The sequence below is a fragment of the Gloeophyllum trabeum genome (assembly GCF_000344685.1).
Source record: "Gloeophyllum trabeum ATCC 11539 unplaced genomic scaffold GLOTRscaffold_00020, whole genome shotgun sequence".
Classification (NCBI taxonomy): Eukaryota; Fungi; Basidiomycota; class Agaricomycetes; order Gloeophyllales; family Gloeophyllaceae; genus Gloeophyllum; species Gloeophyllum trabeum.
The window spans coordinates 350,933-376,221 of NW_006920429.1; the positions used below are offsets into that span (position 1 = coordinate 350,933).

Genomic DNA, 25,289 nt, shown 5'->3' on the forward strand with positions numbered 1-25,289 from the left:
CGGCGTTCACGGCGAGCTCGCGGTTGTTTTATGCTCCTGCTAGGGATAACTCGATACCCATGCGGACGGTTTATGGCCCTGAACAGGAACCAGACGCCATATTTTGTCGTGTGGACGTCGGTGCTAATTGGATGCATCATCTCTTGTGCGTACATCGGCTCGACCGTTCCGGTAAGAGGTACCAGCTCCCGGATACGTTGCGTGAAGTTAATGATGTCCGTAGTTCAGCGCCGTTCTGTCATGTGCAGTTGTAGATGTAATGTCGAGCTACCTCCAGCCTATCCTCATCCGCTGTTTCTGACCCGAACCGTACGTTTGCAGTGATCTAAGATATATTGCAGCAACAATGACGCGGCCCGTCATTAAGGCTTTCCGAGCGCGGAACATTCTCTCTCGGCAGCTATTCCTGGCCGATTAACGTCGCCAGCGCCGTGGCAAGCCAGTTATCCAGCCCTCTGGTGATGCTCGCTGATATGATATTAATTTCTGAAGTTTACCGTGTTCATCCTTGTCTTGTTCATCCTGTATACCTCCTATCCGGTGGACTCGATCAACATGAACTACGCTTTCCTCGCGACCGGACCTGCCATTCTTCTCTTGGCTTTTGTGTGGGTGGCATTTGGGAGGTACAGGTCCATCAGGATGTGAAGGGGTGATATATATACGGACGCTTGTGACTGTCAAGGAGGGTGAGAGGGAATGAACTTGAGTTTCTATGTCTGGCCCTATTCGATTAGTGTTGCTTCTCAGATCAATGCTGGAAATTCAGGCCGATCTTGGACGATTCAGGATTAGTTGGATCTACATGTCCGTCTGGCTTATGGTGAGGTCCGAGCACTGAGTACAATACGCCGAATGAGTCACCGGAAAAGCGTAAAAGCATTTGAGACAAAGATCAAACTTTGTTCATGGAGTTGCCTTCCATGATAGACGAGCGATACTGAAGAAAGATCATGTTCGATGCGAGGATTAGCTTCTTGCTCGCGTAAGTAGAAGCAGCATTGTTCCACTTCTGCTGAACAACTCTGAGATGGACAATCATAAACAAAATAGGATACTTGACCCGAGTATTCCCATGTTTTCCGCAGGCCCAATACGGGTACTTAATGTATCCAGTAGCATGCGGTTGCTTCTGGTCCATCTCAGGAAATTGGCACAGGTGCACGGAGGACTGAAAGAGGATGTCACGTCCCGCATCGCCAATAAGTCGACGCGAGTGTGAGCGATTATCATTCACGCTCCACGGTTGCTGGCAGGGCGTATTCCAAAGGTGAGATCTGAGACTCCATCGAGGCCCGGGAACACGAGTTATATTGTCACGTGCCGCCTTCGACCGCGGCAACGTGAGAAATTCTTCTAGATCTCGTCTCTTGCCACAACACGCGTTCGTCGCGCATCACCATTAACATTGGTTGCGGAACTCATCAACACGTGCATTTTAAGGCCACATAGAATCACTCAGCACAATGGACAATGAACAGCGGAGTTCAAACTCCAGCGATTTAACAAGCTCGGTGGGCGGCCATCGCTTTTCGTCCCTCTTTCCTGCTGACTGTTGCACCAATGTCCGAACCTGCTGCAACACCACCTCCGGATACTCCTCTACCTGCATCTCCGTCTCCCCCACCTCTCGATGATGTCGCCGTGCCTATGCCCGCTCCTCCGGATGTCAATGCCACATCGGCCGCTGGTGCCTCTGGCGACGACGTTGAACGTCCTCATACACCACCCGCAAAAAATAATCCTCCTATAACATTCAATACACCGACATCCTTCCCGTCGGAACGGCCGCTCTCTTGCGCTCGCAAATTTCAGTCGCAGGACATGCCTCTGGAAACTGCACGGACAGAGGCGGGCGGAGAAGCGTCCAGACTATGCGTTGGTCCAGTGCGTATCAAGGACTTCATGCGTATTACCTTTCGTCGGCAGTTCAAGGATGTCGTCCAAGACGTCCCTCAGGTAATAGCTCCGGAAACTCGGGACAAAGTGTCCGACTTACTCCACGGCGTTCCTACGGGGCCTGGCGCTGAACTGCAAATGTATAGTCCTTTGGTACGTATTAATGCTTGTGTATTATATACCCCAATACTTACTTGTCTCAAACGAACTGCAGAAGGAGGCAATGAACGAGATGTGCTCGTCTCTGTGGGGCGGCAATCCTCCCGTCGAATTCGAGACTGTCAGTCATAGCAAAGATGCGAAGGATCCAGGGTCCCCAGACCTGGTTATCAAGGCGCATGACTCGGGCAAATGTGCGTGGCCGTGCGCATTGGCGTTCGTGGAAGTCAAGCCCGAGGAGAAACAGGACCCATTTTACAATGCTGATAGTCGATCCAAGACTCCCCACCAATACCAAACGCAAGTGTGGAATCAGATCTCCCACTATGCTACCGTGTCGTTCAAACGTCGGCCCCGCTGCTTCTTGTGTGGGATTGGCGTCTTTGGTAGCTATGCTCGGTTCTTTCGCTGGGATCGTTCTTCGGTTCTGGTATCCATGCCTTTCGACTACAAGGTCAACCCCAAGCCGCTTTGGCAATTCCTGGCTGGCTTTGGTGCTGCAGGGTTCTCTGGCAGCGGTGTCGACCCCTCAATAGATTTCGAGTTCCACCCCGCGCACCACGTCGAGTTGCTTCGGGAAAAGATCAGGAAGGCGAGGGAGAAGCGTCTGATTTCTGAGGAGGCCGAGATGTTGGACGACGACAGCTTGGTAGCACAGAGCAGTACAATCACGGTATTGTCAAAGTCTGGCGATAAAGTGGAGAAGTACATCACCGTGGGCCCGCCGCTCTTCACCTCGACGGCGATGCTCGGCCGAGGGACATGCACCTGGCTCGCGTTCCCTGTCCCAGGCACCGTGGAAAATCCGGAGCGCAGTAACGAGGATCATCTTGTTATCATCAAGGACTCCTGGCGCGACCCGTCTCGCAGGCTCGAGGGTGAAATATATGAGATCATTCATGCAGAGGGGCTCGTCCCTGGCGTGGCCAGGCTGCGCAGCGATATGGATATGGTCGACATGCCCGACCCAAATAAAGGAATGCATCGGACGATTGCACATCTTCTTAATAAGCACTACGGACCTCGCAAGTGTCCTCCGCGCGTCCATCATCGCTGCGTCCTTGATTCTGTGGGGATCCCACTTAGTCGATTCTCTTCTACACGTCAGGCCATGGAGGCGATCTATGACTGTATCCTAGGTGTGTACGCTCGTTATTCTTATCGCCCCTCCATGGCTCACAGTAACGTTAGGTCACGAAAGCATGGGAAAGAAGGATATCCTTCACCGGGACATCAGCATAAACAATATCATGATTAGTGCCTATCCTGACAAGGAGAAGTGCAAAGGCTTTCTCATTGACATGGAGTATGCCACCGTGGTCGGTGAACCTGGTAGTGATGGAGACCTTCGCGAGATTACGGTAAGAGTGCCAATGATAAAAGGGATTCTCAACGCTGATGGGCGGTGTTATACAGGGTACTTTGCAATTTCTGTCAACTACGCGCGTTCGAGAGCCAGGGTTGGATTTACCCATTCACAAGACTTGGAATGACCTGGAATCGTTCTTTTGGTCTATCGTGTATCTCTTCGCCCATCACAGGCCGAATACCATGTCCGATGAATGGATCGTTCACATCTTCGTCAGCGCCGATCGGTCCCGAAGAATTCACTTCTTCCTGGAACATGTGAAAAATGTGAAGATTCTGTGTGACAACCCTGGTCATATTGAAGGTGGCACAAACGGTGAAGGTCCCACGGGAAACGCATTGATTCATATCCCGTTGACGTCTTGTATTCACAACATTTCGGATCTCATCGCCAGCCATCATCCGCACCCAGTCTATTACGCACAGCTCCACGAGGTGAAACCGGAGCTGTTCTCTCAGCTTGATACCCATGAGTATATCAAGCGTGTCATCCGCGAAGCTTTGGACTCCGATGGCTGGCCTGATTCACACGATGGGTCGACACCCAAGCGCCGTATATCACCGCCCAAGAAGGCTGTCTTGGACATTACTGCGTCGAATCTCACGACCGGGATCGAATCGACTCCGGCATCGGGGAGCAAGCGTAAGCGTCACGATAACAGTGATGAGGACAAGTCTATCAAACGCGCACGTCATGGCAAGATGGACGGGAATGGGCACGTGGAGGAAGGATATCTGGCGGATTCTGACGAGGAAGGAGAACTTCCTTCTGATCTCGAATAGTATGGCTTTGGTGTGGTGGATATAGGGCCGTGAAATGTTGTGCGATAGCTCTTGACGTCTCTGTTGCAGTAGTCGTGTCTGGCTGGTACGTATATATGCTGTTGCACCATCTATTTCTTTTCTTTGCATTGTGTTTGGGTCTGAATCCTTTCTCAATACGTCGATCTGGTCAGGACAGGGCCGTGTCTACGGATGCCCATTCACGACATTGCAACAAGTAACAGGCTGATAGACGTCTCAACTTTCTGTGGCTGCATATGCTTCATGACTGGATGTGCTGATTTACACAACACGCCTCCACGACAACACACCTCTACGACGTTGACGTCGTGACAGCCCAAGTTGATACATAGCACTGCTGACAAAATCTCGTCTTTTCATGTCCTTATCCCTTTACGATCATCTGATCAGCGAGTCCTCTTCCAAGCCGGTTTATGTACGGAGCAACGACTACCGCTGTCGCTGTTCTTCAAGTTAATGGCCATCGAATATACTCCTTCTTGTTTCACTTGCGGCAACGGCGGAAGCTTGACTTCTCGGACGATAATTATCTAAATCTCATCTGCAGTCGTGATTTTAGCCATCCGGCGTGCAGGGAACACTACTGTCGGGATGTACCATGGAGACATCCGAACAGCTCGCTCAACCTAATATGGCTCTGAGTGAACTCTCTCAAGCACAAGCTTAATTCCCATCTGACGCCGGTGCGTCATGTGTGAACATCCTGATATATAACGCTGCGCACATCTTGACACATCCATGCGCCCTTGTTATTGGACGAGTACCCTCGGTCGACTTCTACTCCTCGTCTCTCCGCGATATAGATGAACGCCAGAGTGCCTTGTATTGTAAGTAAACTGCTCTGAAACGCACGGAGGACCTAGGCCTCGGTGCAGTCCCCGCTGCAGTACTAGTATCCGTATCATGACATCAACCGCTGTATCACCTCTGAGGTCTGAAGGTTGATTAGAAGTCACCTGATCCTTTCCAGGGCGGCGTGCTCTGGCATCCGACAGCAATGGATATTCATCTCAACAATGCACAACTCATCCGTTTCCCTGGGACTCGATTTTTCTGAAACACCGGTAGCAGGTGTCCGAAAATTCGCTAGTGCCCACTAGTTCATCTCCGCGGCCTGGAGGTCCTGGTTCATCACGGCCTTCACGTCAAGCCTCGCAACCACTCCTGTTTCGCTCTCGGCGTTCCATGGCATCATTTCTGTGGAATGCCGGGACTGTCAGGTAAAATTCGAAACTCTAAACATCCTGAAAATCCCCACCGATTGACATGCATGCCATGCATGATTTGTTCATGAAATTTTAACCCAGTGCCGCGTCCAGCAGCTCCAGCGTCGATGGTCGATCGCAGCGGTCACATGGTGGTGCTTTCGGACCTAATCACGATTCACGACTATCTTAGTAAAACGAGGCAAGGCCAACCGTACGCACCCTCTCGCTTAAAGGATAATTGAGGACCCACAACGCCTCAGCTAATTGTTACGCTAACAATCTGATGCGCCTCACGGGTAGACTAATGCGGACTTTCTGATGCTTGAAATCTCGAGGCGAGGGTGCGGGGCGGCGACCCGGATACCTCGGGCGGCTGTGTGAGGTCATCGCGGGGATTGTGATCTCCACTCTGAACTGACCTTTGGACGTCGACTTCGGGGATCTGGTGCGCAAGAGGGGCGACACTGGCCACCAATGAAGCATGGACAGGTATATTTCCACGTTCTGGATGCGTCCGGAACTACTTACATCGGGCAACGCATAGTCCACACGCGGAACGAGAGACTGATCGCTTGTTCTCATTTCCTGCGTCACTCTTACTCGCGAATCGCCTGCTGCCGCTTGTCTCCCGTCACCCCCCTTTGGCAAGAAAGGAACATCGTTGGCTCCTGGCTCATCAGGCTCGCGTGCATTATCGCACTTCTCTTCTGTGCGCAATCCATCGCCTTTGTCTAGGCCACGTCGTATGCGATCACCATAGCTCAGCGGCATTATGACACGGTGGGAAAGAGGCTGATATGTGCGGCACATTTTATGGCGGCGGTCACCGCATTCACCGCCAGCTCTACCTGCGCTGCCAGTGGCGAGGGATAATGCGAGGCAGGTTTATGGCGCTCAAGCCTTATTTCGGCGTGTGGGTATCAGTGCTGATTGGGTGCATCATCATCTGCGGATATATCGGCTCTACCGTTGCGGTAGGTGAGTTGCTGACCAGGTTCGCGTCGTGACATTGACGTCCTCGTAGTTTGACACCATACTGTCGTCTGCGACTGGGGCTGTTATGTTGTGCTACCTTCAGTCCAGGTTATTAGAACGAGGGTCGTTCTCCCATGACCGGTATTCCTGGCCAATTAACGTCTTCAGCGCTTTTGAAAGTAAAAAATTCCCCCGTCTCCTTGGAGAATCACTGTGATGCCTTGATCTTCTTCTCCTCAATTTCATGTGTTTTTCTTTCCATCCTGTCTACCTGCTACCCGGTGGACTCGATAGACATGACCTTTGCCGTCCTCGCGATCGGAGTTGTCATGCTTCCGTGGAAAACCCAGACATCGATTAGACAGGATGTCTGGGGTCTTTCCCTTTGTCTTTCCTTCTCAACGGTCAGAATCTCAGCCGACCGAACCGTCCAAACGCTCTTTCTCTCCAGCTGTGCCGTGCGGCGTGGCTTATCAGATGGGTAACAGACCGTTAAAAGCCGTGCGGATGCCCAGCGGTCCTGCCTCCTGTCATGATCCCTCAGACGGGTGCCAGTTGTCTCTGGTTTCGTCTTACTCATGACGACGGAAGCGCGATTTGAGATCGTTCGGACGGAGGAACTGTGAGCTTTGTGTCCCTCTATCCTATATAAAAAGCTCATAGTCTCATAGGTATCGAACACGACGACGCAGTCGCAGTATGATATGTCCATTGATCTCAGAAGCCTCGAATTAGAAGGTCATACGCCACCCTAAAGTTGTGGCGGATACGGAAACTCTCCTACTCATAGTCCGAACCTTTCTCCAGCGTATCTATGTCCATCTCTTGACCCCCAACGCTTCTGTCAACGGTAAGTCTCCGCTTCGATGATGATTCATCCCACTCTCCTCACCGGTCTACGAATAATTCCTGTAAAGTGGTTCCCCCTCTGCTCTATGCTCATCAAGATAATATTTTCTACCTGTGTTCGCTCGCGGCTGCACTTGCAGACTCGAGATGGATGCCCTGATTGCTGGCATACACTTCGCCTCTGGGTCTATCAATGGGTAAGCACTGTATTGGTACAGAAATATATGATGTCGCTTACTTCACTCTGTCTATACCAGCGCTTAAATTGTCGAACAATAATGCGAGCCAAGTCTCGGACTCTGATCGTATCGCCGGATACGTTCAAATTAACCCTACGGCCTGACCGTGTTGTCGGTACTAAGGATACGTTATCAGACTGGTAAGCTTCGACTTCTGCTATTGTCAGAAGACCAGACCTACTTTGAATCCGATGAGACAAGGCTGATATCCGCCTTCGTGTCTCATTAGCATTATGTCGTCTCGACGTCCCCACCCCTCCATACTGTCTCCATCGAGCACCTCGACGAATACACCTTTGAATACACAGCGCTCTCGAATGGACTTGTCTCTGATTCCAATTGAGATTGTTCCTTCGATCTTTCGTGGCCTTTTTCGTTATTTCGGTGCTGGGGCATGGCGCGGCGCAAGCCACGCTGCCTTCTTCGCCATCGACTGGGGCGGTCGATAAAGCGGAAGACATACTGTCGGCCATAGGAGGTAGATTCACCCCATGACGACGATCTAGCGACTGACTGCGGGGGAGCTAAGGTGTTCCCATCTGCCTCTGTCGCTGGTTGATCCGAAATTTCGGTGAGTTGATATGAATGGTTCTCGGGAGCCGTCGATTGACTCATTTCAGGCGTCAATGGCTGGAACTCCGGGAGGGGGTGATAGGGTTCATGTGTATCACCAAAAGACCCTATTCCCTGTGCGGGCCATACTTGGCTTGGATTCATCATTGCCGCGTATAACTGGGGAGATGCCCTGGTGAGCACTTGCGGTGGACAACACACGTACCTTCTCCGCCTCATAGAAGGCTGTCGAAGGGAGGTAGTCATATGAGCTGGCCACTTCCTGATAAGGATATACGAGAAGTCCTCCTGGGCTTGTCCTGCCTCCGGCACATGCAGCTAGAAGACCGAGAATCAATATCCAAGGTCAGAAGATTATGTAGGTGCGCTCGCACCTGATCCTCTCTGTAATTACATGTGCCTCGAAGGCCCGTATCTTTGAACACAACGTGGTCGAGGTTTTGCGTATCCTGCAAATCAATGTTGAATTGGTACGTGACAGCTGTGCCTTCGCTGTGTACGAAGCTTCCCAGCTTTCCGTGGAACTAGGACGACATGAGGCTCAGTCCTGAAGTTAGACTGTAAGTGAGAGCTCATACGTGATTATCTCCTTTATCGATCTCCAGACAGGGTTCAGCGAGCGATTCTCTGTTCTCTACCTCTCCCCACCCTCCCGCAGGCGTCATCTGTGGAGTAGAGAACATTGATAACTTACTGCCGCCGCCGTGGCCAGGCGTTACCATTGATATGGGAGTATCATACCCCTCAAATAGCTGTACTGCACCGGTGTGGATCCCGTCCCGTGGCTGTCCAGATTCCGTAGGCTGGGCTGTAGCTAATAATGGTGACCCGGTCAGGTCGCAGTTGCTAGCGTACGTGGACTCGGGGGTGGCATATGCCTCGATTGCTTCCATTGCCCCACGACGAGTTGATGATATTGGCAGGTGGTACGTCGATGTTTAATGTGTCGATGGGAGTGAGGTGGTGCGGTCACCAGACGCAGGGAAATTCGGCAATGTGGGGGAGGTAGATATTGCAGTGGATGGGCATGGCTCCTCAGATATCTATCTGAGCTTTGATATTGATCCATTGTACAAGAATAAGTATACCTTTGATTCTCCGCTCTCGCCGAGTGCACCAGTCAATGTCGAGTAGGGAGCAGCCGTAACACCACTGGAGGCGAGAACGGTAGGCAAGCGCTCCACGTATATATAGACAGGTTGCTGTTGCTCATCCGTCTGTCCAAGCATTGGGTACTCATCATTGCCACCAGGTGAGTAAACCCCCGTACCTTGCCCACAACCCGTTCTACTAATGCATCCGCCAATGTAGAGTCCTCAGATATCTTGGCACCCTGAAGTGTCTGCCATTCTTGGTTGCAGGCGAGGGCGTCCCAGTCTCCGCCCTCCAAGTCGTAATGGGATGTGGCACCGGTTGAAGACCCGACTCAAGTAGGCATGCCGGATGACTCGGGGGGCGTAGTGTGCTGAGATATAGAGTTAGTCATTTTGCGAAGATACTGGCTCGCCATGTAGCAAGCCTGTAATAGATAAATACGTACCGCGTCCTGATGGGTACTCGAGCCACACGTGCTATCTACGGGCTGCTGGTGGTTGCGGGTGGAATGGAGATGGGTTTGTAGTGGCTGAGAGATGAAGGAACGTAAGAGGGCAGGATATCAAGAGGTTCACGGTCTACTTACAACTTCCATCACATTATATCCCATATCCCGAGAGTAAGTCCAAGGACCATCGATACAGTTGTCACCGTGTAGCGTGGTGGAGTACGGCAAAGAATCATAATTACATGGTCGGCGTAAAGCTGACATAGTGGTTGCTGGAGAAGTTAACTGGGAAGATTGCAGTGGATGGGGACAAAGGAAGTGATAGTTGAAAGCAAGGAAGATGCCGAGGAGAGGACTTTCGCAGGGTCACGACTTGGGCGAAATAATCGAATATCTACGCGAAATCCTGACAGCGTACAATCTAACCTTGTCTTATATCTATGTATATCAGCAACATAATTACTCGATGGTAGTCCCAGGGCCAGTTATAACTGATTTGATGTCGCGTGCTATGGGATAAGAACCCATTCACCTTAGGGGTGAGCGAGTACGGCTGCTTTTCCTTTCAGCTAACTCAACAAACCAGTTAGATCTTGAACATAGGAGGACAAGTGCCTCCGAGGGAATTGCAACACGCCGTCTGTCCTTGGAAAACCAGACCACCACCGGAGATCATACTGTGTGGCACCTGAATCCCTGCACCCGTCAGGAATTAGCTCCCTCGAGTCGGTGGCCCCCATAATTCCCGTATGTTGTACTAGTTCTTGGTAACATTTGAGATAATCCCCGTCTCGCAATGAAGCCTGACCTGTGCTGCATTGCATGAAACTGCCCGACGAGCTTATGCATATTACCGCACATGGCAAGTAAAGACCTATATATAAATACATCGAACTCCGTGACCAAGCATCGATCAGCCGGAGTGTCTGGGGTCTTCTTCTCATCGGTCATACAACATCGACACAACATTCCTTGTCTCCTGCGCTGACATTCGCAGAGCTTGTCTGATGCAGAAATGGATCCCATATTACACTCAGCGATCTTATCCATCTCCGTGAACTGCCTGCATCGAAGAATTAGTAGCCTGTTATTGAACAGTCTTGTCTGGTTTCGTTGCGTGAGTCCACGACGAATGCCATCGGGATGAATGATTTTTGAGGCTTGTGAGTCCCTGCTTGAATAACGTACTCCTGAAGTCTTTCTCCAATGCTTCGCGATGGCCCGAGCATAGAATGCTATGTCCATCATCGCACGACTCAAGATATCAAACCCTTGTAAGTCGCACTAAAGCTGTTGCTGACACTGACGTCGTCCTATTTACATTCCTATCCCTCCTTTCTACACCATCTCTATCTTCCTCCTTCGTCTCTCCACCACCGATACCTCTTTCGATGGTTCACCCGCCGGTCCTTGGATGTATCCTTTGGGATTGTTGCCTGGTGCTTTCGGAGTTTTTTTCGTTCTTTCAGTGCTGGGGACCTTTCATCCCACACTGCCCTTTCTGCCGTCGACGTTTCCGGCTGGTACGAGAGGAATACGTATTGTCGGCCATGTGGAGTAGATTCGTCCAATGTCGATGATCCAGCGACCGATTGCGCGTGAGCTGAGGTGTTCGCCTGTAGCTCAGTCGCTTGTTGTGCCGAATATTTGGTGAGTTCATTCGTTGGATTCTCCGGAACCGACCATTGACTCAGTTCAGATGTCAATGGCTGTAATAGCTCCGGAGTTGAATATGGTAGTGATGCACATCGCGCATGGACCCTATCCATTGTGTGGGCCAAAATGGGCCGGGTCCTATCGCTGACGCGTACAGCTGGTAACACGCGTGGGTCAGTCCCTCGGGGTTGAACACACATAAATCAACTCGTACTTCGGGTGTCTTTCGCGAAGTAGCGAGATTTCCTCGCCACGTTCGAATAGGTATAAAGCACAAGTCCTCCAAAGCTTGTGCATGATTGTTTAGCGGTCCTGTCTGCTGCCCATGGAGCTGGGCAGGCTGATAAGGACAGAGGGATCGAATGTATGAAGGTGAGCTCGCAACGTACTCACTTCATTCCATGCCTCTCCGCTCCCCGAGTATGCTGACATGATCCCGTCGTCGATGGCCTGATCATGGGAGTCCTCGCCCGTTGCTTCTTCGCCAAACATATATCTGTCGGGGCACTCGTAGGGCTAGAAAGATACTTAGTCCGTCTCAATGGTCGCAAATTATGGTATATTGTGCGGGTGAGAGCTCGTACCTGATTCCCGCCTTGGTCTGACCTCTCGAGATACGAATGGGCGAGTAACTCTGCGCTTCTTCCATCCCTGCACCCTTCCGAAGGTATGCCCTGTGGAGTAGACGATACTGATGGTGTACTCTCATCCGTCTCTCCAGACGTTGTCATCGATATGGGTGTAGCATAGCCCTGGAATTCATCTAATAGCTCACAATGGATCCCGCCCGTTGGCGATCTATATCCCGAGAGCCGAGGCGCGGATGAAGGTGAATCGGACAGTTACCTGGATAGCTCCTTCATATAGGGTCTGTCCAGTCTCATACATGTACGGACCCGAGCTAGTTAAACCGGACCAGTTCCGTGAAACAGGTGAGTTTACGGAGGGTAAGCCCACGCTAACGATGGGCCCTGTCTGAGCTGCGTAGAGCTAGTATGACCCTGAATTAGGGCCGACGATCGCAAGGTACGGACGCAACTACCTACCATATTGCCACCGTGATACAGTGTCTCCTCGGACCATGCTTGGGTGGACAGATGACCACCGTTCGCATTTGGCCACCCCTCGAGAGGCATCTCATACAGGTTTGTGAGGGCCCATCTGTGGGCAAGTGGGACCTCTACTACTGCTCCATTCAGCTAGATAGACCCAAGAGTCAGTGCCAAGGGTTCAACATGTTGTAAGCTCATACCTCATTCTCGCCTTGGCCGAGTCTCTCATGGGGCCACGCGTAGGCCAACGAGTTGGCACCTCCTGGAGCTAGCTCGTTCGCCAAAGGCATGTCCCAAGCATCTACCAATAACACTGCTCCGCTCTCAACGGGTGCGTCGTATCCTTCCGCCGCTTCGTGGTCCAAAGGTATGTTGTATCCGTCCATCGTGGACGCTACTCCGCTCATCATGCCCCCGAGGAAAGATTTGTCTGAAGTATATGCGGGCTCTGTGAGCGTCCCCAATGGCTTACATAATCCTAATGTCAGTAACGAAGGTTAGACTAGATGCAGAGGTAAGAGCTCGTACCTCACCGTTCCTTCCGAATCCTGCTCCTCCGAATCCGACATAGGCTGCCAAATGCACACCCTCTAAAGCTGGCCCCTCCTGCAAAGGTACATCGTACCCGTTCGTTGGGGACGTCAGCTTGCCCGCGATGTCACGAAAGAGAAGGTCTGTCTCTTCAGTCGGCCAAATCGACGGTGTATCTCCACTGGGGTAGATAGGCACTTCACCTTCACTCGCCACGCTACTGGGGAGAAATTCATCTGGAGATGTCGATGGACTAGACGATGCCGACGATGGAGCACCTTGGCTATACGACATTTGTGATATGGGTGTGGGGTAAGTCGACAGCCCGGGATTAGACGATCCCGAGGGCATCGTTCCGGTATTGTATACATGCGGAGTTATGAATCTAGGCATCGCAGATGGCTGCAGTAGCATCTTCCATGCCTCAGCAATTGGGCCATGCGTTGCGAATAGGTAGGTGAACACTCATACCTGGGCCTTCTCTCCTCCTCCTCCAAGCGCCCCCTCCAGCGTCGAGTATTTTGACAGTCTGGCACCTCGCAATCTCGGCCACTTCTCCAAAGAGCAAAGGTAGCGTGAGCATATGTTGGTGCAGATATAGCCAGTGGTGTCGCGTAGATAATGCTTGCGATCATTAATGAATGCAGTGACAAACCATATACCATTGCTTGAGTATGACGCGGGATATGTCCCTAGACTTGTTCTAGTGGATAAATTTGATAAGTTGGACTTTATATTGCAGCGACTTAAAGATGGAGCAAGATAAGCAAGCGTGCCAGGAATATAAGAAGGACCGCATACTTGGTCCATTTCGGAGATGTGCATATATTCTGGATTCGCAACCACACAGGTATGATTGACCCTCCTATACCATAGCGTCGAGGAATAATGAGACAGAAGGTTTGAGCTGAGCATGGTTAAAGAGCAATAAGAGTTTGCCACGTAAGAGACGAAAACGCGACTGATAGTTGAATACAAGGAAGACGTCGGGAGGGGATTTTCTCAGGCTCCGGAGTGTCGAGCGCGACCACCGATCTCCGCTATAGATATTGATTACAATCAAAAGAAAGATATGTATCCTTAATGTACGTAAAGTGTTATCGTATGAGGTATGGTTTATGTTGTGGTGGAAAACATCGGTGTGGTGTAGTGTGCCACCGAGTGCAGTGGCGTACATCGCGGTAATAGTATATATGCCAGGCTTTCAACACCCCATAAAGAAAGATCGAAACATATATATAGGCTTTATAAAGGACATGAATAATTGGCACCCTCATTGAGACGACTCGAATAGTGAATCTTTATCCCTTCTAACGCCAGATTACCGCTGCAGGCGATGCTGTATGGCACGCGGATCCTGCACTCCTTCGCTCCCCCCTTCAGGCATTTGTGTCATATACTTCACTTATATTAATTTGGCACATACCTGAACGCTATATATGACCATATCATCCTGCCCTCTGCGACGAAATCCCGTCTGTTATGCATTGCGTGCCACCCGCTGAAGTCACGAGCTAAGGTTGATAAAGTCGTCAACGGGCGTACTCCATGGGTATCAAACACATAATAAACGTAGATTTTACCGTTATAATGAGCAGCTGCCCTCTCGCAAGCTTTCGAAGTCTATTGAAACCATCGTGGGCCCCGAGCACGAGTCGGAATGATCGGGGTCCTATCCGATGGCGGGTCATCTTCAAGCCGTAAACGCGAGTCGTCTCTTGCACTTGCGCATCGCGACTCGCAACGAAGAAGCACCTTGCTGTCTCCGTTTCTTGTTTTCTTTTTTTGAAATCGACGGTCACTGGACTGGGGCAGGCTGTAGGCACTTGTTGATTGTCTGGTATATTCCGTCGCCCGTTTTCTGCGTGGCGGTAAGCTGAAGTGCCTCGCTGTCATGGAGGGCCCGCCCTGTCGTTGCGTGGTATCCTCAGTGGTAGGACAGTCTTTCCATCGCAGCAGGGTTTCTCGGATGCAGCGGCGTTTATTAGGGTAAGGGTATTAAGGAAGGCGAAGCCGTATTCTGGGTGCATCGGTGAGTTTGGGGATAGGAGGGGACGCTCAGTGTCACTGGGGAGAAGGTTTCACATAATTTGCGAGACGACATGCGGGATAAGATGGTGTGTAGTTCTTGGTACGTCTGTTTGTTCATTATGCAGCCACATCGATGCGTCGCGTATGGCGCATAAACGCAGCGGAGGTGGCCAGCGAGGTGAAGCTTTGACGTAGCGCGCTCTGCTCTCCTTCCTAATTCTGGTGAATACCTTGACCTACCTGTCCATGTCTCGTTTTGCCATGGTACGTGAATGCGAGACACCCACGCCTCGTTTCGCCCTGTGTATGAATGCGGCACATCGATGCCTCCTTTCGCCCTAGTGACTGCCTGATATCGACGTATCCTGTTTCGTCCTGATATCATGTGGGGGGACAACAACAATGTACCAGCACGTCGCAGGGCGCCGCATCGCACGTACTGGAATGGATTTTATTGTGAACCATACAGCAACCCGCCCGGAAGTGCTTCGTTGTCTCGGAGATGGATGGTATCTGCTCCACTGGCATGTGCTTCTTCTACAGTCAGTTACAGGTGAGTCTCAACTGGCTGCCCGCAGTGTACAAAGCACGACTTACATGGAATCGCGAAGAGATGTCACAACAGTTTGCAAGTCCAAGCAAGGCTGTGGAGAGTTCTGGTGAGCAGGAGGAATCACTGGCGGTATAGGCCCGGTGCGTATTTAAATTACTACTTTGTCAGTGCGGTCCATGCGGATGGTCCTTGGCATTTGCGCATCCCATTATCAATGCTAATATTGCATTAGTGGCTGGAGGAGAACGCCGAGGGTGAGTGTCCGTACTGACAGGACCGCTAATTGTTTGACCTAGCCACGACGTTTGGTTGCCGCCCCATTCATAACTCACCTATGTATGGTCATCCGGCGGCAACGAGAGATACTTAGGCGCAGCCATAACATGTCCGAGCCCGTTGGCATGCGAATATTTGTGTCAGTGGACGCATGCGACAGCAGGCGTGGAACGCCGTGTAAGTAGGTCCAACTTCTGACGCTTAGCATCAGGTGTCAGCACCCAGCACGCCTGACAGTGGATGAGGCGCCGGAGTTGTCAATGGGTATCGCGAACGATGCACCGTAGGAATTTCATCTCGTTTGACCGGACTCTAAGATCCTTCATTCGATTCATCTGTTTTGGCATTTCCATTCTAAAACTGTCGTCAATTGCTTTGTACGAATTCGAGGCTCACACCGGCGGACAACTGACTTTGAGATGACTGCCCTTGAGGCTGTCATGATTCAGGTCAGGCATGGAGAGTGGTAGAATGTGGTAGCGGAGTGCTTACTTTCACGTAACTCGTTCAGAAAAGGTACCAAAGTTTCTGCTAATGACATCGTCTTGACAGTCGACGGACTACCCGGGTGTTAGATCATTGTAAGGCAAGATATAGTGGGGGTCAGATGTACGATGTATTTGCTTATAGGCCACACACGCCATTCAGGCTCTTGTGGCGAGTGGCGTCGCGTCGCGCATGACTGGTCGCGTCTCCTCCGTCACAGTGATGATCCTGATCCGCGCTTGACCGCTCGGGATGGTTGAGTTGCCAGTTGAAATGACTCATTCTTCAATTCGTGGTGTTGTATAATATGTGGATGAAGGCTTAATGACGGACTTCAAGTTCACGTTCTGTAAATAGTCGCTGCCAAAGGCTAAGGACAAAGGGGTATACGGGGAGCTACCCCAGGACCCCGCATACCGTGTGCCTCTTACAATCGGCATCCAATCTTGGTCAGCTGTTGTACTGTCGCTGCCGCCTGCCGCTCGTCACAGCTTACTCTACGCTCGTATCGTGCTCGACAGACGCAGTAGGCCTGGCTTGTCGAGGCTAGATGTCCGACTTAGGCATCGCATTACGAAGACATCTGCCTTGAATACTTTGTTCTTGCGGTTTGAGCGGATCGTAATTATATCACCGACTACTATCAAGAACGAACGTCAAGGCAGCATGCCAGCGGCTGTGAGCGCTGCTAATGGTAACGGCGGAACGCCAGGCAGAGTAGAGGATGAGGAAGTGAAGCCATATGTAATTGTGAGTAACCTGGGGAAGGGAAGCTTTGCGATCGTGTACAAGGGCTATCATCCGGTGAGTGAGGATACTGAGAGCGGGACTACGGAGCATGACTGTTTGGCCAGGAAACGCACCGAGAAGTTGCTGTCAAGACTATCAAGCGGAGCGGCCTGAACCGGAAGCTGCTGGACAACTTACAGAGCGAGATAGACATCCTCAAGTCTCTCTCACACCGGCACATCACGAAGCTTATTGATATCATCGTAGGTACTCTTTCCCTGCGGCTTGTCATATCTAATACATCAAGTAGAATGCGGAGCATAACATCTATCTGATTATGGAGTACTGCGCGGGGGGCGATTTGACGAACTACATCCGCAAGCGCGGGCGCGTGGAGGGACTGGAGTACATCCCCGGTCCAGGTATGCCTCCACAGTACTACCCTCACCCCCGGACAGGAGGCCTGGACGAGATTGTCGTCCGTAGCTTCCTGAGGCAACTCGGTACGTCCTTCTCCCCCCAAATGCATCTTGCATATAATGTGACAAAATGCAGCCCGCGCGCTCAAATTTCTCCGACAGCGGAACCTCATCCATCGAGACATCAAACCACAGAACTTGCTGCTAAACCCCGCTAGTCCAGAGGAATTGGCTAGGGGACATCCGCTCGGCGTTCCTATCCTTAAGATCGCCGACTTTGGTTTCGCTCGCTCGCTTCCCAACGCGATGATGGCAGAGACGCTTTGTGGCTCACCGTGAGATATGTATGCGACGGCAGGTCACAGATACTGATCTCTCACACAGATTATATATGGCCCCAGAGATCTTGAGTTACAAGCACTACGACGCCCGGGTAGACCTATGGTCCGTGGGCGCAGTCCTGTACGAAATGGCCGTCGGCACTCCCCCTTTCCGCGCCAACAACCACATTGAACTGCTGAAGAAGATCGAGCGATCCAAAGGGATCAAGTTCCCCGACGAGGACCCGAGCAAGCAGTCAGACGAGCTCAAGCCCGTGCCGCCAGACGTGAAGGAGCTTATCCGGCGCCTGCTCAAGCGCGAGCCGATCGAGCGCTGTAGTTTCGAGGAGTTCTTTGGGAGTACGGCGCTCGCGAAGTCGAAGTTCCCGCGGCCGTCAAAGACACGCTCGTCTTCGTCGTCTGTGCCTACTAGTAGGACTCAGTCGAATGAACCATGGCCGAGCGAGGAGCCTGTTCAACCTGCGTCCACAGCTGAGGCTGATCGTCAGATTCCTGTGGAAGTGTTGGATCCCAAGGTCGTCTTCCCTCCCAGCAAGTTCAACTTCAAGCGGAAAGAGACCAATGATGGTCAAAGGTGACGCTTTATTGAACTACGTAGAAGACCATTTTCTGAACTAAACCGTTTAAGCGATAGTCCAGTATCATCGCATGGTGACCATGGGGCGCGTCCAACAGTAGAGCGAGCATCCACATCGGCTTCGCGGAATTCTCCTCAGCGGCGACCGCAACCGTTGAGACCGTTGTCCACTGAGGGCTCTCAGATCCCCGGAGAGACTGAAGAAGATGGTCTGCTGCGCCGCGAGTATGTACTCGTAGATGACACGAGAGCCGTCGAATTCAACCGGGCTGTCGATGGTAAGGAATTCCTGATCGCAGTATCCCTGTCAGGCTGCTAACGGAGTAACAGAGATCAGCGGCTTGAGACGTAAGCCTCTACCTGCACAGGAGCGCCGAGCGCCGCTTTCGCCTCTGATTGATGTGGGGGCGAACGTGCCGTATCCAGAGGACAACGCAGGACAACCCAAGTCTGACATCACATTCCCTCCGCCGCCTAATTTCAACAGTCCTCCCTTGTCATCTTCGCCCACCAGCGCTGCGTCGCGTGCGGCAACGAATGCCCTCAGTAGGGCCTTGAGTATCGCATCGAAGAAGCTGTTCGGTGGGAACGGGTCACCGAGGTCTCGCACGTCGCAGGACTATTCGCCGTCCACTTCTTCTCCACGGCGGCGGGAGATCATTCTGGCACGAAGTCCTGATGATGGTGGCGTACGCGACCCTCTAGAGGAGAAGATCCTATCACAGTTGGACGATCTCGCACAGAAGACGGATGTTCTGACCCGATGGGCAGACGAGCTCTACGAATATGTGAAGGGAGTTCCTCAGAGTGAGCTACCATTATCATTATAACCCTATCGCGCATCTCATGCGGGACAAATCGCAGAGCCTTTGCCGGACCCTAACAAGTTCGTGAAGCGCGAGGGCGAAGCTGAGAGGAATGCAGCTAAACGGAGGAATGCGGACCTCGAAGCTGAGAATAACGCCATCACATGCATTGCCGTATACATGCTGGTCATGTCGTTCTCGCAGAAGGGCATTGACCAGCTGCGCAACTACCAAGAGCATATGAAGATGCGGGATCCGGACGGGGAGTTCCTGGTTAGCGAAGGCTTTTTAGACGGTGGGAGACAGTTCGTTGCTTCCGTGTTGGATCATGTCGCTCACTTGCATTTTCCACAGCTCTGACATGGTTCAAGGATAGTTTCGTCCGATGTAATGACCGTGCTACGCTGGTTAAAACATGGCTGCCGGTGCAGTACGACGGCCCTCGGATGTGGCTCGACCATCTAGTGTATGACAGGGCCTTACAGCTTGTACGTTGGCAAACGCCTTTTACATTGATATGGCTCACTAATGGAACGCAGAGCCGGACGGCTGCCAGGAAAGAGCTGCTGGATCAGGCATCTACTCCGGACGAATGCAAGCAGCTATATGAAGAGTCAATATGGCTGTTGTACACTCTACAGGACGACCTGCTACAGAGCGGAAATCCCTTCGTTGAAGAAGATCGGGCAACTGTGGCGACTTGTACGGGTCATTCACCTCCTCTATTCTAAAATATGCTGAGACATCGTGTTGTATGCGTTAGGGATCACGAGGACTAAGCTTCGCCTGCACCGCTGCCAGGATCGCATGAGAATGAACGATCATGACAGACTCCAGGACGCCCGAGCCGATCAGAACCTGGACGACGTCACCCGGATCCCTCCTCCTTGGGAGCCCTCGGCGAATCAGGGTCCTTCTAGCTCTTAGCAGTTGTGAAGTATCATCTGTATGGGATCTCACGTTATTCTCCTCTTATTGTTGTGGTATAGAATGTTGTATGTATCTTTCTCCTTGTACCTTGGATATCTCTCGTGGCTGGAAAGGGTTCTTGGTAATTATTCGAACGGACTCACACCTCATCGTCCTTGTTTTCTGCTCTCACTCGCAATCCTTTGTAAATTACTCACGTAATACTGTACTATATATCATCGATGGTATGCAAGTTTTCGATTCGCGATAACTCGCTGCAGAATCTGCCTTCTCACCTTTTCGCAGGAAGGGTGCATCGGGGCATTAGTATAACACCACACGGGGTATACGAAGCCCTGGTATACAGTGACAATACATAAATGGTATATGGATCAGATTATAATGCTCAGAGCAACCGACTCGCCGCTAGAAGGAGGCCGAGCAGAAATTCATATTAATATTACCCATCAACCGGCTTGCAAAGGCATCCGCGAGTTCTGGTACGTCGCAGTGCCAGGAGAACAAGAGCCAGAGGTCTACATCATCCCCTTATCAGAGAGCGATTGATCCCACAGGAACTATGGCTGAGAAGTGAATTCGGAGTCTCCTCGTTTGGAGTGAAGTAAGTATGCGCTTGAGCGTACAGCATTTGCCTTAGGGTCTTCGTAGGCATGATCATACCTGCACGTATCGGAGTAATTACTATGAAGGTCAGCTTCGACTCGTGTCACTAGCTTCTTCATAGTGCAGACATGACGATAAGGTACGCGGAGAATGCCTGCCACAGGCAAACCACGCACACTCACCACGGAACACATCCTCTTTGGAGCCGCGGCGGGACGTGCGGTAGAAAGGAGCGACGCTAGGAGGGGGTGAGGGTGCAATACGCGCCGTGTCGCGCAAGTACTTCCCAACGAGCCTCCTTACGTGTCTCGCATGCTGGCCACACGGACACCACTTTCATGCCATATTAGAGCAGGAATCATGTAATACTCGATAGCGTAGTTACGTGACATATCAGCGGAACACGGATTTCGACCTACGCCCAAGACGCGACTACATCCCTCCCCAAGCATCAAGAACGACCATGACCATCTCGCTATAAGTGTCCTTCACTCTCCGATGCGTTAATCGAGGACGGCCGGAAGACGGTCCTTAAGCCTACGAATGGTGATCTCCTTCTCCGTATCATCCTGGCCGTTGGCACCAGTAGGACGGGCGCGTTTGGTTGACGAGTTCTCCTCGTCGTCCCGCTTGCGCTTGCTCCCGCTTCCGGATGTCCGGTTGGATTCGATCCCGGACGCGAGGTTTGCTGCCGTGGTGGCCCGAGCAGCCTTCTTGGGTGCTTCTATAAGGCGGAAGGGGGTGGCACCATCGTTCGAAGGCCAGCGATCGGAGTCCAGAGCTTTGCAAAAGGCGTTCTTTAATTCCTCGTGAGTTTCCAGCTGGAAAAAGTCTCCGGGATTCTTGGGGTAGTATTTCTTAACGAAAGAGGAATCCTGATAGTGGCTGGCCACCAGTGTCGCGAATTCGTGAATAAAGTAGGTCAGCGGCGCGTTCTCCCGTCGAGTTCGGGCCCGCTCGCCACCTTCACTGTTTTCGTCAGGTCCGCACAGAATTTGCATCGTCTCCACGTGTGTTTTGACCATGGTAGCTCTGAGGTCTGGATGGCAAAAGGCGAAGATTTCACTGATAACCTGCTCCGACAAGGTGTGTGGCCTGTGATGAATGTAGAGGTATGCAATAGTCCAGAAGTATGATTCGAGGTCGTTCCAAGTCTCGTGAGCGGGTAACTGAGCAGTCTTCCGAAGGCGAGCAATCGATAGGAATTGGATGGTACCCTGAAACGGAAAACCTGTTGGTCTTGAGAATAAAATATAATAAACGACCCTCTTACCGTGATCTCACGTAGATCCGACTCGCTTCCGGGCTCCCCGACAACAGTGGCATACTCGACATCAATGAGGAAGCCTTTGCATCTCTCCACCTCGGGGTAAGCGCTAATCATGATATTATTCACGCTGATATCCCGATGGAGTATATCCTTCTTGCTCATCTGTTCGTGACCTATTGACCTGTCAGCTATATTGGAACAGTAGAACATACGAGGTCACCCACCTAAGAGCGAGTCATAGATCGCTTCCAACGCCTCGCGAGTGCATAAGAATCGACTGAGAGGGATCCCGACGGAATTGAGGATGCAGCGATGATGGATGCGAGGAGGGCACTTGCGAGGTGAATTCTTATCCAGTATATGGGTGTTCAGTACGTGGGCGAGCGTCCGATGCATCTTGTTGTTCGGGTCAGGCGGCTCGACAAGATCTACATCGCTGCGCTTCCTCGCCACGCCGGGAACGTAATCCTTGCCATGGATAATGTCGTATATATCGCCCTCTAGTCTGCGAGTAGGGTCCCGCCAAGAATCCTTGATGATGACGAAGTGGTCTTCGTTGCTGCGCTCCGGATTTTCAACCGTCCCGGGGACAGGGAAGGCGAGCCAGGTGCACGTCCCGCGACCAAGGAGCGCTGTCGAGGTCACCAAAGGTGGGCCGACGGTGATGTACTGCTCGAGCTTCGCACCGTCCTTGGACGGAACTCTGATGGTGCTGCTCTGCGCTCGCAGGATGTCATTGTGTAGCTTCTCAGCTTCCTCTGAGAGCAGGCGCTTCTCTCTCGCCTTCTGGATCTTTTCCTGGAGGAGCGCGTCGTGACCGTGGACCTCGAAGTCTATCGTGGGGTCCACGCCACTACCATAGTAACCCTGGGCGCCGAAGCCAGCCAAGAATTGCCAGAGTGGTTCGGGATTCTCCTTGTATTCAAAGGCCTCGGATACCAATATCGAAGAGCGATCGAAGCGAAAGAAACGAGCGCGATTTCCAAAAACACCAATGCCGCAGAGAAAGCAGCGAGGTCGGCGCCTGAACGAGACCGTGGCGTAGTACGAGATTTGATCCCACACTTTAAGCTGGTAATCATACACGGCCTTTGCGGCGGAGCCATCGGTGTAATAGAAAGGATCCTGCTTATCCTGAGGCTCGACCTCCACAAAGGCCAATGCGCATGGCCACGGGCATAGGCCCATGCCACTCTCCTTTATAATCAAGTCAGGTGTCCCCGGGTCCTGCGGATCCTTCGTGCTCTCCACGGTCTCGAGCTCAATAGGACTGTTCTTTTTCCACAGAGACGAGCACATGTCATTCATTCCTTCCTTCTGAGGTGATTGATATCCTTCAGTACTCAAACGGAGGCCACTAAAGCTTAAACACATACCAAGGGTGTATACATTTTGCGTTCAACTCCCTCTCCAGTGGGAATCGTGCCTAGCCTGGCTGATACTCGGGCCTGATCATCAGGTGATATTCTCTGCGAGACGTCCTCTACCACTTCCGAAAAGTGACGCTGGAAGGTAAGGCGCATGAAATCCTTCATAGACACTGGGCCAACATGTAATCGTGATGCCTCAGTCCCGGCCTCTGTCTTCAACGTCCCCAGACCGACGTCTTGACTGTGGAAGTTTCGACCGGAGGCGAGCGGCCGGTTGGATGGGTGAGAAACCGGCGTATTAAATTTGATGACAGCGGGTTGTTTCCCAGTGGGAGTCCGAGGCCGTCCATCGTCGTTGTCATCCTCGGGGGCGGGTGAAGTGGCACCGAGATCGCGCGAAGGCGAAGACGCCGCAGCCGCGGGGAGGGCATCGTCGTCCAATAAAGGTGCAAGCGGAGAAGCGGGATCGGGTGTATCGGGAGGGGGAGTCAGTGCAGGTTCAGACATTGGCGTGGTAGCGATTGTCAGAAACAGAAGAGGATACTAGTAGAGGCCACAGTCACCCACCGAACTTTTAAAGTCGCTGGAATTGCAACTCCGCTGTTCATTGTCCATTATCTTCTGTGCTTCTTTGTGGCTTGTGTATACGCGTGTTGATGAAGGCCGTGGCCAGTCAGTGCGAGAAGCTGAACGCCTGTTGTGGCGGAAAGGACATGCATATTTCTCACGTGCTCGCGTCCAAACGTGTCATAAGGCGGTAGGGCCGTGCGAGCACGGCAGAGCCCGCTACCGTAGATATAGGTGATATTTGGTAGCAAGCTGAACACTTTACATCCTGAGCAGCGTCATATATATCTATTTTGCAAAAGCAGCTGTGTTCCAGCAATTATTTCTGACTGAGCATTCAACTCAATGGCCTAGGGTCCTGAGAGATGCATCCCTCCCTCAGGTTTCGAGAATACAAATTACATATGCAAAACAACTGACATCGGAGTATTCTGATTTTACCTTGAGACCGCAAGGTCCAAGGCACCAAGCAAGGTCAGTTCTGTCTCTGAGTCCCTTGACAATCATCCGCCACCTTGGCTATAAAGGGGAAGAGAAATGACACGTGGCATGACTATCGGGGTCCTTTATGGACCCTACCTTTGATTGGTCCAAAGCCCTGTCCCGCTCTTGCCGTTCACCATATACGGTTAAGCGCCAAATAGTGTCAAATAAATCGCGTAGATCTTGAAACGATCGCAGGAAACCTGCGAACGGCCGGGGGGTCCAAGACCCACTACCTACGGTAGCGGGAATGTGACAGTTGTCACACCACTACGCCAGCACCAGTGTGGCTGGCGTGCAAGTGAACGTCTCGTGTACTTCCCATTACAGTGCGGCAATCAGGTGAAACAATGACCACTGGCGGGGCAGTTTGTAAGTATGAGCAGAACGGGCTCGCCAACTTATGGCATGCTGTTTGCAGGGTTGTTCTCCGTCTGAGCCTCCGGCCAGATCACTCTCCTGCGAGCCGCTCGTCGACCGCATCGCAGAATTGATGACCCCAACGTGAATCTATTGGCTGCGTTATACATTGTAATTGGGGCAATTGGCAGCATACGATACGATGAAACATGGGATCGGAGAGGTCATGTTTCGAACCGAGAGCAGAACAAGTATAAGTAGGTCACGCATACCCTCAAAGCAAAACCTGGCATGAGGCTCATCAGGTTCGTAATGATAGAGCATGTTTAATTGCAGTCATTAACTGGACTTCTAGTTACGTGGCACAACCGGGTACCAACTATTTCATTGTGATTGTTCCACACGCGGTCTATGATCATGTATACGCGGCCTTCCATTCCATATTTTGTTTTCTTTATGACGACATTTTAGACGGGCCGCGAATTTCTCTTAGTGCGGATCGATCCCGTCCCTGGTCCAGCCAATCCATCTCGCGAGCGTGCTCGGAGGTATAGAATGGCGTAGACAGGGAGGTCCAGTGTCCGCCATACAAACCACCGAATTCGAGTCCCACGATCCAGCATGAGAATGAA

General features: G+C 51.7%; 5 protein-coding genes across 5 annotated transcripts; 3 read left to right on the forward strand and 2 right to left on the reverse strand.

The window, feature by feature from the left end:
* Window positions 1–3,100: 3,100 nt before the first annotated feature.
* On the forward strand, window positions 3,101–3,395 carry GLOTRDRAFT_16945 (uncharacterized protein; the record flags this gene model as incomplete). Its single annotated transcript, XM_007872794.1, has 2 exons — window positions 3,101–3,197; window positions 3,250–3,395. Coding segments are annotated over 2 exons (243 nt in total), but the record flags the coding sequence as incomplete, so codon positions are not given.
* Window positions 3,396–12,071: 8,676 nt separating this feature from the next.
* GLOTRDRAFT_133908 (uncharacterized protein) lies at window positions 12,072–13,207 on the reverse strand (the record flags this gene model as incomplete). Its single annotated transcript, XM_007872879.1, has 4 exons — window positions 12,072–12,263; window positions 12,320–12,472; window positions 12,526–12,792; window positions 12,854–13,207. The coding sequence occupies 4 exons, from the start codon at window positions 13,205–13,207 to the stop codon at window positions 12,072–12,074; spliced, it is 966 nt and encodes a 321-aa protein (XP_007871070.1).
* A 3,661-nt stretch (window positions 13,208–16,868) lies between these two features.
* Window positions 16,869–18,269, forward strand: GLOTRDRAFT_50485 (kinase-like protein; the record flags this gene model as incomplete). The annotated part of the gene is made up of 5 exons (XM_007872831.1): window positions 16,869–17,006; window positions 17,057–17,194; window positions 17,242–17,434; window positions 17,487–17,685; window positions 17,735–18,269. The coding sequence occupies 5 exons, from the start codon at window positions 16,869–16,871 to the stop codon at window positions 18,267–18,269; spliced, it is 1,203 nt and encodes a 400-aa protein (XP_007871022.1).
* Window positions 18,270–18,410: 141 nt separating this feature from the next.
* Window positions 18,411–20,001, forward strand: GLOTRDRAFT_50525 (uncharacterized protein; the record flags this gene model as incomplete). Its single annotated transcript, XM_007872866.1, is given in 6 exon segments — window positions 18,411–18,539; window positions 18,718–19,075; window positions 19,133–19,369; window positions 19,381–19,562; window positions 19,614–19,776; window positions 19,838–20,001. Coding segments are annotated over 6 exon segments (1,233 nt in total), but the record flags the coding sequence as incomplete, so codon positions are not given.
* Window positions 20,002–21,110: 1,109 nt separating this feature from the next.
* On the reverse strand, window positions 21,111–23,754 carry GLOTRDRAFT_133910 (uncharacterized protein; the record flags this gene model as incomplete). The annotated part of the gene is made up of 4 exons (XM_007872880.1): window positions 21,111–21,824; window positions 21,881–22,050; window positions 22,102–23,194; window positions 23,254–23,754. 4 exons carry the CDS (start codon window positions 23,752–23,754, stop codon window positions 21,111–21,113), a joined length of 2,478 nt encoding a protein of 825 aa, XP_007871071.1.
* Window positions 23,755–25,289: the final 1,535 nt, after the last annotated feature.